Here is a 14,049-nt window from a genome sequence, read left to right on the forward strand (position 1 = left end):
AAGACGGTTCGGAAAGTCTCTTGATGAAGTCGAGCAAATATTCTATGTGAAGGATGCTGCCATTGAGGATACATTTCAGCATATCTTCTAGAAGCTTCTAACATATTGCCCTGCGACAGACCATAAACGTAATGCATATCAGTCATTTCCTCATTTGTGTATGCCATTTTAATAACAAGTGAATTCTTAAAGTAACAAATTAAGAACAGAACATCAACACACAATTAGTATTAATTCAATTTCGAAAATTCACAAACTGACAGCGTCATACCAATTTAATTGTCACTATCGCTAATAGCGACCTACTAGATACATTAGTTTCGTATTTTCGCATTTATGACGATGTATCTCTGTAGTTGTTCGTAAAATAATTTTTTGCTGCGAACTGGTTTATTTTGGCCAAAAAAACCAAGAGACATTTTTTGTTTAGAATGAAACAGGCTATCGGAAATGAATTTTTAAATGGTAAACAAATAATAAGACAAAAAGTTACATTGGAAATAAATTTTAGGAGTTGCGTTTTCCACCCCTTACAACCATGGGGTAAACCAAATAAATCTCTGGCTGTCTTTTTGGTAGTACAAAACGTCAGGTTAATTTCAATATTGTAACTTTTTTAGTGCTTGTGAAAAAAATTGTTATACATATTTTACATACCCCCTTCAAGGGGCTGTATCTTAACAAGGGATGATCCAATGAAGTTTCTTTATATGAAAGATCCTATCTTTTTTTCGATGAGGAATCACCTCCTTAAATGTTTTACACTTATTTAGTTACACCCTGTATTTATATTGAAATGTATTTGTAAGTATTTTTGATTCAAGCTTCAAGATTGACAAATATAAAGAATGAATAACAAAGGACTCATATTTCTTACCTGTTTGGAGTCATTTCTATTCATTATTCTGTTCAATTTGATGCATTTTCGAATGTTCCATGGTCCATTTCAAGTATTGAAAAAAAAGAAATGAATGAGAAATACAGTTTATTTTAACATAGCATGTAACAAAATCGAGTGATAACTCTCATACTCCTTAAAAATACTCACAGCTTTGTTTCCTATATAATATAATGTAAAACTAATAATATGCTCCCCATCCAACATACATTTGACAGAGGTTATCAATGTTCACAGCTTCATTTATTAAATAATTCGTTTGACCTTCGACAGATAAGGGCGTCGATATGGTCCTATATCTTGCTCTTCCTTGAAGTCTCAATTCTAGATTTTTAATGTGATCAAGAGCCTGAAATAATCATTACTATAGGATGGCGTAGTAACTTTGTGAAAAGACAATGATACAAATTAATGAGTTGTCAATCTATTATGTTGTTTCAAAAGTTTTGTCCATTTTTATGAGTCTACTTCAGACTCTAATATTTCGGTGAATACTTCTTTAATTTAATTGAAATAGGCAACATTTGAATCATAGCACTTTTGCCAATGTAACACAAGTCGATTAACTTCGTCAGCATAAAAATTGAGTGCTCGATATTTAGTTGAGTTCATGAAGGCCGTTTATGCCTGGTCCTAATTGGTGACAGTTCTACCGGTGATTTGTGAACCGTGCGGACGGGCGTGCGTTGTCGTGAAGCAGGATCGGACCTCTTCTGTTGACCAATGCCGGCTGCTGCTGACGCAATTATTGGTACATTTCGACAATGTCCTCATAATAGGACTCTACTGTGATGGTTTGGCCTGGTTGCAGAAAGTTATAGTGAATCACGCCAGCCGCTGACCACCATACAGTGACCACGGTCTTTTTTTTGGTGGTGGATTCATAGGTGTCCAACCACTTTCCCGAACGTCTCCTGTTTGTCGTTGATGTCCTATTTTTATCACACATGGCTATCCGATCCAAAACAGAATCGTTTTCGATGACCTTTCCAATATGTTTTAAACCATCCATCAGAGTCCTCAAATCCTCGTCCGGGATTACTTTAGGTCGACCACTTCGGGACTCGTCTTCGAGGCTAAAATCTCCGGAATGAAATTTCGCAAACCAACGTCAACAGTGCATTCATTAACACTATCATTGCCAAATGCCTAGTTGATTTTTCGGACTTTTTCGGACTGTTTCGGCGGTGCTTTGGTTTAATTTGGATTTGTAGAGAAAAATTGGCCGAAAATCGCTTAACAGCTAAGAGGCGAAAAATCAAAATGACACACATGACATTAAAACGGACAAAACTTTCAGAACAACTTGATATTGACAACATTTTGAATTATCCCAATGTCATTATTTTTTTCTGTCAAATTACCTCCTCATTTGTTCTTTCAGCATTATGTAAACTTGCCAATGCAGGGACATTTCTTGGCCATGAAACCAAAGGATCATACACAAACGGTGCAACAATAGACATAAGAGTATTGGCATTCATCCGAAGAACTCTCAGTGTGCAAGCACAAGATTTCCTGAATATTCCTTCAACACCTAATGGTCCCATCGCTGCCACCATATTATGAGTCAGTCGGAATGGTACTCTTTCTGGCCAGTCGAATTTCTCTCCTGAAATGATTTTCCTCTTTTGATTTGATGTAGATATATACAGGCTGATTCACGGTGGATGGCACATTAGACGTTTCTGGTGAACCAGACAACGGATCACTTTGAAAATTTAATGGAAGGCATATTCGGACATTCTCTAGCCAACTAAAATATTTTCGACAATGCGGTGTTGCCGCTTCTATTAGAAAGCAGTAGCAACTTTGATTTTTCAAATGGAACACTCTGTATATAATATTATTTTTGGAATCTCCAACAATTGTCCGAATATGCCCTCCATTAAATTTTCAAAGTGATCCGTTGTCTGGTTCACCAGAAACGTCTAATGTGCCATCCACCGTGAATCAGCCTGTATACTTCATTGTCTATATGAAATATACACTCCATTAAGATTTGAAAAGTAAAACTGAAACCTCTCTTATAGAATGAATCCAAAACCAGCACGATTCCAAAACATCAGAACTACAATACTCTTCTCGACCCGCGTTTCACCAATCAATTTGGCGTCTTCAGGAGATGAAGTACAATGACTCGTGACTGAAGACGCCAACTTGTTTCGCGAAACACGCGTAGTTGGGATTTGGGAATAGAACTTGTTTTGGATTCAAGAGATCTGTTAAAATATGCTACAGACGTTAAAATGAAAGCACACAAAAAAATTAAACCATTCCACAAACATCCTCTACATTTCCTGAAATAAACTTGTCTTCTTCAATAAAAAAAACACCAATTTTTCAAATGCCTTTTCTTTTCTAATATTTTTTACGAAGGAGAGAGTTGGAGGGAGAATAGTGGAAAGTCGGAAAGTGGGTGAGTAGAGAAATTGTGAGAGGAAAGGACAGAGGAATTTATGAAAGTAACATTCGTAACATTTTCATGTCATAGGTCAGTGAATTTAAAATTAAGAATAAAAATTACAAACATTACCAGTTAATTTATAAGTACAAAGTACACTTTCACAAAATATGTTTTCGACAGAAGGAGACATTTCAAAACAATTATCATCTTTACAAAGGTAATGTTTTCAATGAAAATTTATTTGTAATGATAAATATTCTCTTTGAAGCTAAACAGTATTATTTAAGATGCCTTTTCAATGCAAAACATCATTATTTGGAAAGAAACTCAAAGGCACTAAGGGTATCAGAACTCAAATTTGGCATATATTTCGAAAAGAGATTGAGTAGTAATTTGAATTTATTTTTCCAAAAATATAAAAAAAAATCATTTTCTTAAGCACTAAATTATATTATTACCAATGTCAGGGAAAATGATTTAGAGTTCAACAAAAGTAAGTCTCCACATACTTTTTTGTTCAAGAGATTTCTTCCAAATGGCATTCATCCAAATTTATACAAATAACATAACATGTGGTGTATCGCAAGGATCAATTATGGAACCAGTTTCAATTTTTGAATTAGAAATGTTTGCCGATGATCCAACTTTAATTTAGAATCTGAATAGAGTACAATAAATTGAAATTAATATTTCAAAAGACATTATTCAAATACCATTATGGCTTTAATGTTATAAAATGGCACGGAATTTTCAGAAATTTTCGTATGTTTATATTAATTGATTTAAAAGATCTAGTAGCCAAATTTCATACTAAAGTAATAAATACTCTCTTAGTACAAAATTTGTTCCAAATCTTGCAACTGTTTTGATTCCCTCAGGTACTAAAAAAAAGTGAAACTCATCTGGAACAAAGAGTGTGACACACTCACACATACGCACGCACACGGATGAAACAAATATATTCTGGAGGGGGGGGGAGGGTAAAAGTATTGATACATCGGAATCTGATTCACGTCGGGAGATTAGCAAATTAGCTCAAAGTACATCTGAGGGTGGTACCCCAATTTTGGCTGGATATAAGATAGGAACGATACCTTCTTCACGAATGCACAGTCGATAATATATTATGAATGTATAGTAAATACGAGTACACGATTATTTTTATAACTAGAAATATTTAATGTGTAGGTAGGTATATTCGAAACCCAGCAGTGACAAAATGACCAAAAATATCTATCTCAACTACTTATGCAAGAGGTATGACATAGTTTCTTGTGCTCAAATAACAAAGAATTATTAATTTATATTGTAACAACAGGCTCATTATCACTTTTTTCATCTTTCCAAAAATGAAGCTAGCATATATTGAAGAATAATGGTGGAAAAAAAATGTGCGAAAAATTTTATACTTCAGCCTCAAAGAAGTCAGTTCAACTAAAGAGGGCTTGGCTTTGTGTGACGTCACCATATACACGAAATAAGCAGCAGGCTAGAAATCGTCATTAGTTTCAGACGTTTCTGTGTGAGGTGTGTAAAAGTACAGTTATTATTTTAATGTTGGAGGATGAATTAAGTTCCAAATGTACGAATTCAACTCGAAATGCAGCAAACACCACCAAATCGTGAACAAAAGTATGGCAAATAGCTATATGAAGAAAACAGTTGCATGAACGTTTTTTTGTTACGAAGATCATTTTAACTTAGGTATTTCAAATCTATTTCAAAGTATAGTATTCCAGTATTATTGATGAACAAAAAATTTGTTATCCGTTAATCAGCTGACGCCCCTTACGAATGGCAACCCTCGTCGAAACTCGTATGAGCTAAAGATTAACGTTTTAACGTGCGATTCCTAGCACGGGATAAAAAAAAGATGAACAAAACTATATTCATCACCTAAAGTGGCCAATAATCAAACCCTTTTACTAAAATGATTACAATAAATCATACCTACATAATTCATTGAAATGTCATTTTATTTCAGCAACCAAAAGATATCAAGAATTTAATGTATCTGAAAGTTACTGAAAAATGCGTGATACGAATAAAACCAGGTGTGGTACCACACATTTTTGATTGTCAAACCTTGTTCCTACAGCTAATAGGTTGAAAAGAACAGATAATATAGGTATTAAGCTCTAAAATGCCTTATCTGTCGAATTTCGTAACTTGCCATTCAGAAGATTCAAAAACTTATTGAAGAAAATATTAACCAAACATCCATTATATGGAATTGATCAATTTTTCGAAGTTATTCAAAAAGAAAGAGACAATTTTTTGGTCACTTCCTGAACTTATTCTCAACTTTAAATAGATATAATATGTCAATTATGTGATTTATGGTTTGTAAAATAATCATGGTTTTGTGTTTTAGTCAATTTCTATAAAATTTGAATTTTATCTTAATAGTTTGTATTTTTTTGTAAATCTAATGCATCTATAAGCATGTTTTAGAAACTGTATTGACAAATATTATCCTCCTAAACTTATTTAAAAATTGTGTCTTTCTAAAGACTAATAAAATTATTAGGTATCATTATTGTTGTCAGAAAAGCCACACTCATTAATAAAGTGTTTAACCTGTACCTGTAAAAAAATGGGAAGGAAAGGTTAAATTTTGGATTTGGATACTTTGTATCAATCATCACCATATCACACAATATTTGATAACGTATCTTGATAACGGTAAATGTTATTGATTTGAAACATTCGCCAGGATATTCTGGATGCAATATATATACTGAAGAAACTAATATACTGAAGAAATATATTAATTTCACTTGGAGCACATCTGTACAATTTCTAATTCAGAATTCATGCCAATCGTGTTGAAAAAACAGTTTCTACTTTAATCAGCTCACGCCCCATTACAAACGATAACTCTTCCGAATCAAATCTTAGTGCACACTGAAAATTAACGAGGTCTTACTTATCAATGTCCGATTTCTAGCACGGGTCAGACGGTACGCAGTGAAAATCCAAAATCCTTCACTTGTATTTGAACCAAACCTTCATATAGAAATAGAAAGAAATAGAAATAGTTTTATTCATCACTAAAATTTTCACACATACATAATTACAAGACTAAATACGTGAGAAAACTTATTGGACTAGTCAAAAGTAAAACGCTAAAAGCAAAACAAAAATGTTTGATCTTGAACAAACTTAAAAGAGAAGACTACATGTATAAAATAAACTAAGTCATTTATCTAAGCACTAAAAGCAAGAAATTCATCCATACTGTAGAAGCAGTTATCCAACAAGAAATCATATAGTTCATTCCTCATTACAGTTCTACTTTTATTGATCCCTATAAAAGTTGTTATTTTGTTGAAACATTTAATACCTAAGTATTTTGGGGAATTTTGATTCACACTCAAGCGAGAGTAGGGGTGGTATAAAGTATGTTAACCCCGAGTAGCGTAATTATGTATATCAGAGTTTTTTGGATATAGGTGTTTATTATCATAGATAAATAACACTAACTGTAATATGTATAAGCACGGCAATGGTAGGATGTTGAATTTTTTAAACAGTGGTTTACAAGAGTCCAGTGGACGAGACTTGTCCATACAGCGAATGACTCTTTTCTGAACCTTAAAAATGCGGTCAGTATATGCAGAGTTACCCCAGAAGATCAATCCATACGGTAGCCTTGATTGTACCAGTCCATGATACATGAGTTTTATAACTTCTGTAGAGACAGTGTCTCGCAGATTCCGAATTGCATAGTTTGCACTGCCAACCTTTACACATAAACTGTCGATATGTGCCTCCCATGTTAGCTTTTGATCCAGGAGTATTCCTAAAAATCTAGCTACCTGGCAGTATTCCTGAGTTTCACCACACATATTGATGTTGTTCAATAGATCTGGATTCGAAGTACCGTTCTTAGGTAAAAAATTGATAAACATAGTTTTCTTTATATTGCAGACAAGGTCATTGTCGCTACAGTATTTACTGAATTCATCACATGCATAATTACCCAAGTTTACCAGACTTCCCAAGGTTTTATGGGCTAAGAGTATATTTGTGTCATCAGCATAAAGTATCATTCTATTTGGTGTGGTACAGGTATCGTAGATGTCATTTGAAAATATTATAAAAAGAGTTGGTCCCAATATAGACCCCTGGGGCACTCCTAACTCAGCACTCTTACAGTCAGATTTGCTATTATTTATTACTGTCACTTGAGAACGATTTGTCAAATATGATACTATCCAATCATGTAGTATACCACGAATTCCTATGCTGTATAATTTACGAAAAAGTAAGTTGTGGTTAACCATATCAAATGCACGAGTTAAATCATAGAATATTCCTAGCACATTCTTCTTGTTATTAAGCTGTTCATAGATAAAATCCAGAGCTTGTTCAATAGCCGTTGAAGTTGATTTAGCTTTCCTGAATCCGTTTTGGTTATTGGAGATGATTTTGTAATGTTCAAGGTAGGAGATCAGCCGGACAGAGTAGGCAGCTTCAAACGCTTTGGAAATTTGACTCTGAACACAAATAGCCCGATAGTTTGCAGCATCATGTTCGGAACCTTTATTTTTAAATATTGGTATACATTTTGATTGTTTTAGGTCCGGAAAGATACCACTAGAAAACGACTCGTTTATGAGATATGCCAGCGGTTCACAGATTAAATCCACAGCCGATCTCAAAACTCTTGCATTAATGTCATCAATTCCTGAAGCTGTCTTTGAGGTAGTTTTCATTAAAATTGTTCTCAATTCACCTGGAGTTACAGGCGTCAGAAAAAAGTTAACAGGGGTAATGTTCATTTTTTTGTTTTTATTGGAACTTAAGCTAATTTTTGGGAGGTTAGTAAAATAATTGTTAATATAATTACATTTGTCCAGTTCATCTCTAATAGGTTCTCCATTCTGGTTATGTATGTCAGGAAATGGTTTCTTATTATCTCTATTACTATTTTCATTGATTATTTTCCAAGTGTCACGTGCAACATTATTGGACTTTTTTATTCTAGCGTCATTGATCTGTTTCTGATATATTTTCACAGTTGTTTGATAATTTTTTTTAAATTCCTTATATTTAGAGGTATAGAACTTGTTATTTATTTGCTTTTCAATTTTTTTCATTTCACACAGCTGGCTATGCATGTTTTTTATATGAGGTGAAAACCACTTTTTCGGTGTTGCCTTCATCTTAACTTTTATTATAGGAAAAGAACAGTTGTAATGATAAAGAAGTGTTGTGTAGAAAGCTTTGAACTTATCTTCAAACGAGTCAACAGTAATCATGTCACCCCAAGATTCATTTGCTATACGGAAAGAGAAAGTTTCAATATTTGAATCATTATAAATTCTTTTCATAATAGCCATTGAAGTATTTAGTCTATTAAAATCCACTTTAAAGAAACCTGTTTGAAATGAGTGATCAGATAAGAAGGAATCTTTAACACATATATTTTGTATTGTTAAATCAGAGAAAATATTATCAATACAATTATTAATTCTTGTTGGTTCATTGACAAAGTGTCTTATATTGTAACTAGCTAGTAGGTTTACGAGTTCTTTTTTGTCTGATGATTCTTTTAAGAAATTTATATTTACATCTCCACATAAAACATAGTGGTTTCTTATATTGTAGATTTTATGGAGTAGTTGCTCAAGACACTGGATGAACTTCTTGACATCACCTTAGGTGATCTGTATACCGTAATTATATAGACATTGTTAGATAATTTACATTCCAATAATGATATGCAAGCCTCAAAATCTTTTTCTATGCATGACTTAAAGTTTATACTTTTAATGTTAACATTATTTTTAGCATAAATGCACACCCCACCATTTCTAAATTTCGTTCTTGAATAGAAAGAAACTAATTTAAAGTTATCAATATATGTCATTTTCATTTCATCTTCTTTCATCCAATGTTCAGACAAACAGAGTATGTCTGTATTGTGCTCCATCACTGTGAACTGTAGAAGTTTATTTTTGTCTGACAAACCTTGTATATTGAAGTGCAAAATAGAGTAGTCTTCCCCTTGAGATTCGGTGATAGGCACTTGATTTGGGAGTGTATAGTCCTCCGCCTGTCTCGTGAAGCTATTTAAGATTCCTGAATGTGAGGATCCATCACTTCTGCTGGCCTCCTCTTCATCGAAAAAAACGATATCATGGATCCATTTGGCCACGTTTCACGTTTCCATGCCTCATTAAGTAATTCTCGATCGATGATAACCTTCATGGAGGAATACAATTCAGGTTTCCTAGAAGGGTGTACCTCACACTTAACTCCCGGTAGTTTACTATTCAGAAACATCATAAGGTCATCCGGTTTAGTTCCTGCTTTTAACCTAGTGACATGTAGGTAGACCTTTCTTGGGATAGTCTCTATTGTACTCGATTCTGTATTTCCTACCAGGAATTTTCTCTTTCTCTTGTGCGTCACCTTAGACCAACCTTCATCCTTGTGTACATGTTCTTCGCTGGAAGTTTGAGCCAAGTGTTGAATCTTATTCATTGTTGTGTAGTTTTGGGCTTGTGTTAATGCCGTCTTGACATGTTGTGGAGATATTAGTTCCCGCGGAGATTCCAATGTTGGATTATTAGCCACTGCCAGTTCAATTTGTTTGGGATTGTCTAGGTTATTCATGACTGTTGTAGGTTGTGTTTTTTTCTTCTTTGAAGGTCAACTTCGTTTAGCAGAGATTCACATGGTTTTTGTTTGATTTTTTCTTCAAGCAGTTCATTCGTTCTCTTTAGCAATTTATTGTTTTCAAGTAAAATCTGATATTTTTCTTCTTTCTCCAATAATATTTTCCTCAGGAAGCCGATTTCTGATTTCAATATAAGTGCATTTTCTTCTTGATTAACTTGGTCTTCATTTTTATTAGTTTGCGAAATTTTACACACCTCGCAGATGATTCATAGTTTCTCACATTTCTGCTTTTTCCTGGTTGCACAGGATAAATGAAAAACTGAACCACACTTCACACACACTGAAACGTTGGTAGATTTTTGACAACATTTGAATGTTTTTTCATTAAAATTTCCATCATTTATAGAGCAGAGCTCTTTCACGTGTGCATCACTCAACGCCATCTTGGTCTAGCAATTGATTACGATGAACAAAACAAACCACTAATGCTAACCATCTGGCTACTTCTAATCTTGAAAAATCTGCAGTCTCCTATGGATATTTGCTTGAAATAAATCACATGAAAAATTCATAAATTTTCTAACACCAATTATAATAATATAAGGAAACCAATAGTGATTCCATCGAATCGAACTCAAATCAGTCATTGTAACCAATTTTCCCATCATTAGAAGACTCGACTCTATGCGAATAAGTTTGGTGATTATTTTCTCTCAAGAATAATTTTAAAGCATTTCAAATTCCTGGTTTGCGACTAACCTTTGTTGAACAAACAGTTGAAGTCGACATGCACCACATCCCCGCAAGTGGAATCCAGCAGAATATTTTCACCATGACGATCTCCTAATCCCAGAATATATCCAACCATAGACATGACTGCAGTTGTACGAACGTAAGCCGTTCTTGCAGTTAGCCAACTCTGAAAAACGTTAAAGCACATTTTATTTCATGATACTGAATATCTCTATCTTTTCAAAAATTATGGATTACTTTGATATGATAGTTGATTACATTTTAAGACATAAATCATTAATGAGACCACTGAAGCACAAATTTCTAAACTGTGTACCTGAGCATCTGGAAATGTTTTCCTAAACCAGTCACCTAATATAGGAGGGTGCTTTGCCAACAACTTCTTTGTAAATAGCTCCCTTTTCCTCTCTAATGTATCTCTTAGATTAGCGCTGGCTTCTTTCAAAGCTTTACTGTTCATCGATATACCTAAAAAATGGAAGTTCAACTTCTAGTAATATTCATTTTTGTAACTTGCCACCTCTTTGTTTATATAGAGACACCAATATGGGTCTGATACCAACAAGATTCGATACCCACTCAATCAGACCGCACTCTTCATTGAGAGGTGCCACAGAATACAATCTGATATTCAACCTTCGCTGCCTAGCTTCTCCTTCTCGTGATAACAACTGATTCACAATATCATTGAACTCCATCAACCTGAAGTCTTTTCTCAAATCATCCTTTGGCTTCAACATGTAAATATACCTGAAAATAACACCTTACTAGCCAGTTTGATATTATCTGTGTATATTGAACATTTTGAATGACAGAAATATGGATTAATCTCGGTGAATTAGCTTAATATACAAAAAAATGGTTTTAAACCAAGAACTTTTTTCAATCACCAGAACTGCAATACACTTCTCGAAGCGCGTTTCCCCAACCAAGTGGCGTCTTCAGATTTCTTCATTTCCTGAAGACGCCAACTTGACTGGTGAAACGTGCATCGAGAGGAGTATTGCATATTTGGTGATTGGAAAAAATGCTTGTTTCGAATGAATTCTTTGCCAGAGGTTACAGTTTTACTTTTTATTATTAAAAGAGATGCCTACCTTTTTCCATCAGACCCTTTCAAAGTAATTTTACGTGGTCTTTGGAGACTTGGTAATATATTCATTTCATCCTCAATGCCCACAATGTGCACATAATGGTTAGGAAAAGGATTATGTTGAGTACTGGTAAAGTCAGGATTAGGAAGAATAAGTTTTCGAAACTTATATGTTGGCATCATTATTTCACTGAAATCATCCTTTGCAAGCAGCCTAAAATAATAAATAATAATAATAATAATAACACAAAACAACGAGACTCAAACTCAGTAGAATTTCACTCACCTAGGAAGACTTCTCAATAAAGAACTCACGCTATGCTTTGTATCATCAGAAGGTAACTCTTTATTACATAGCTCTATAAGTTTCTCAGCCAAACTGGTGAAATCCTTTAGTAACTTTGAAAAAGTATTCGTCTTGAGTCTAGGGTCACATAACATTTCGGCACATCTTTTAGATCTTACAGAATAACTTGATTTAACAACCGAGATGATCATCCATAAACTTTGTTGAGGATAATGCTGAACTAATTTGATGATTATTGATTTGAGCATTACATAAACCTAAAAATAATGATTGAATAAATAGTAAATCAAGAATGTTACAAAAAACTGTGACTTCATAAATTCTGAAACATTCACTCAATTGCTATTTCCATTTCATCTATGGAGATATAGACAGAAATATAAAAATATATAGAGAAGTTATTAAAAAACAAAAAAAAACATGAAAGCTTAAATAGTCCTGTGACATATATTTCAACTAACCTCTTTTTGTGGATGACATATCCTAGAGACAAGTTGAGAAAAGGCCGTTAAAAATACATAGGGTGGCAATCTATCCAGAAATGAGTCTATTAGTTTTGTCATCCTCATCAGAGTGCACTTTCTCTCTTCCTTGGTTGTACTTTGAGTCACATCCAATAGCCTTGTTCCATAATCAAACCAAATCGAGAGTAATCGGGGCATTGACTGATATACATAGTTTGAACCATATTGCAGAGACTTGCCAAAGAAATTAATCATGTGTACTTGATGGTCTCCACCTTTTTGACTATCACGCTCTGCTTCACTGAAGTTTTGGAATTGCTTGTCATAGAACTGAGCAAGGCATACCTTGAAAAAAAGGGGCATTTGCTTATAATTATTAGGGCTGGTACTTTGAGATCCGATTAAATTAAATTCATCATCGATTACCTTTCAATCGAAAATTCGAGTACTTAATCACTTAATCAAAAGTCATTTAGAAGTGGTGTGTCACCGTCTGATTTGATGGTAAGCCATATTGTCAATCAAATATATTTAAGACTGGTATTTCACGACCCGATTAAATTAAATTGAACAGTGATCATCTCTCAATTTGAAATTCGAGAACTTTACTCGTGGATCAAAACTTAATTCGGATTAAAAGTGGGCGCTCCTCTGTATAATTAAAACGGCATAAGAAATTGTCAACCAAATACAATTAATACTGATTAGTTTGATTACCCAGTGTTCTATGTTCTATTATATTTCTTTGTCATCAACATCCAGAAGGTTTCAAATTACCCAAAGGAAAGTTTTATTTACGTAACGTAATTAATGATTACTACAAACATGACTAATTCAACGACTCTAATTTACTAATCACGATTTCAACTGGGGCGTAATAAACCGGTCTTTAATGTTTAAAAATCTGTTTAAAATGTTGTTCCGTTAACCAGCTGTCGCACCCCTACGAAAGACAACCGTCAGAAGTCGACACTTGTGCGAGCTAAGGACTAACGAGGTCTTACCTTTTAACGTGTGATTCCTAACGCGGGTTGGACGATAGCAAGTGAAAATCGATCGTTCAGCCTGGGTCTTGAACCAGCGGCAAACACGGCGGTCGATTTGAGTGAGTGAACAAAGCACCCACGTCGAACCGACTGAGTACCGTCCGACCGTTGATCAGTCTGATTACCGCGCTTTAATTTGACTCACCTATTCAATGATTCATTAGAGTTCAGTGCACCAGTTTCATAATAGTCTAATATGGAAGAAATAAATGTTCACATATATTCAGTGGGCATACTTGAAGACTGGCTCTAAATCAAATTAACTAAAAGAACAATTTGTTGAGGCCTGAACAAAAAAATAAACAAAAATGATGAGACAAGCCATAGCATTGAAGTTTTGCCAGCAAACCTGTATGCCACACACGATCAAAGGCCTTAGAAATATCAAGCGCAAAAGCTCTCGACTCTCCATGTTTCTCGATTGCGTTATTCCAAATATGGGTAACAA

The 14,049-nt window shown here is 34.2% G+C and overlaps 1 protein-coding gene across 2 annotated transcripts in view; it reads right to left on the reverse strand.

Annotated features, from left to right (window-relative positions):
• Window positions 1–968: 968 nt before the first annotated feature.
• LOC111506953 (serine/threonine-protein kinase atr) overlaps window positions 969–14,049 on the reverse strand; it is a 35,296-nt gene continuing 22,215 nt past the window's right edge. For both annotated transcript variants that reach the window (XM_074180702.1, XM_023162175.2), the window contains 8 exons: window positions 12,553–12,900; window positions 12,071–12,348; window positions 11,789–11,998; window positions 11,212–11,441; window positions 11,008–11,159; window positions 10,698–10,857; window positions 2,263–2,510; window positions 969–1,247 (listed from right to left, as the gene is read on the reverse strand). In XM_074180702.1, the coding sequence (XP_074036803.1) occupies window positions 1,080–1,247; window positions 2,263–2,510; window positions 10,698–10,857; window positions 11,008–11,159; window positions 11,212–11,441; window positions 11,789–11,998; window positions 12,071–12,348; window positions 12,553–12,900 (1,794 nt within the window). In that variant the 3' untranslated portion in view covers window positions 969–1,079. The remainder of the gene's footprint in view (window positions 1,248–2,262; window positions 2,511–10,697; window positions 10,858–11,007; window positions 11,160–11,211; window positions 11,442–11,788; window positions 11,999–12,070; window positions 12,349–12,552; window positions 12,901–14,049) is intronic.

This window comes from Leptinotarsa decemlineata, unplaced genomic scaffold, assembly GCF_025532065.1.
Source record: "Leptinotarsa decemlineata unplaced genomic scaffold, Ldec_3_MD MMD2_tig00026299_RagTag_RagTag, whole genome shotgun sequence".
In the NCBI taxonomy this organism is placed as follows: domain Eukaryota; kingdom Metazoa; phylum Arthropoda; class Insecta; order Coleoptera; family Chrysomelidae; genus Leptinotarsa; species Leptinotarsa decemlineata.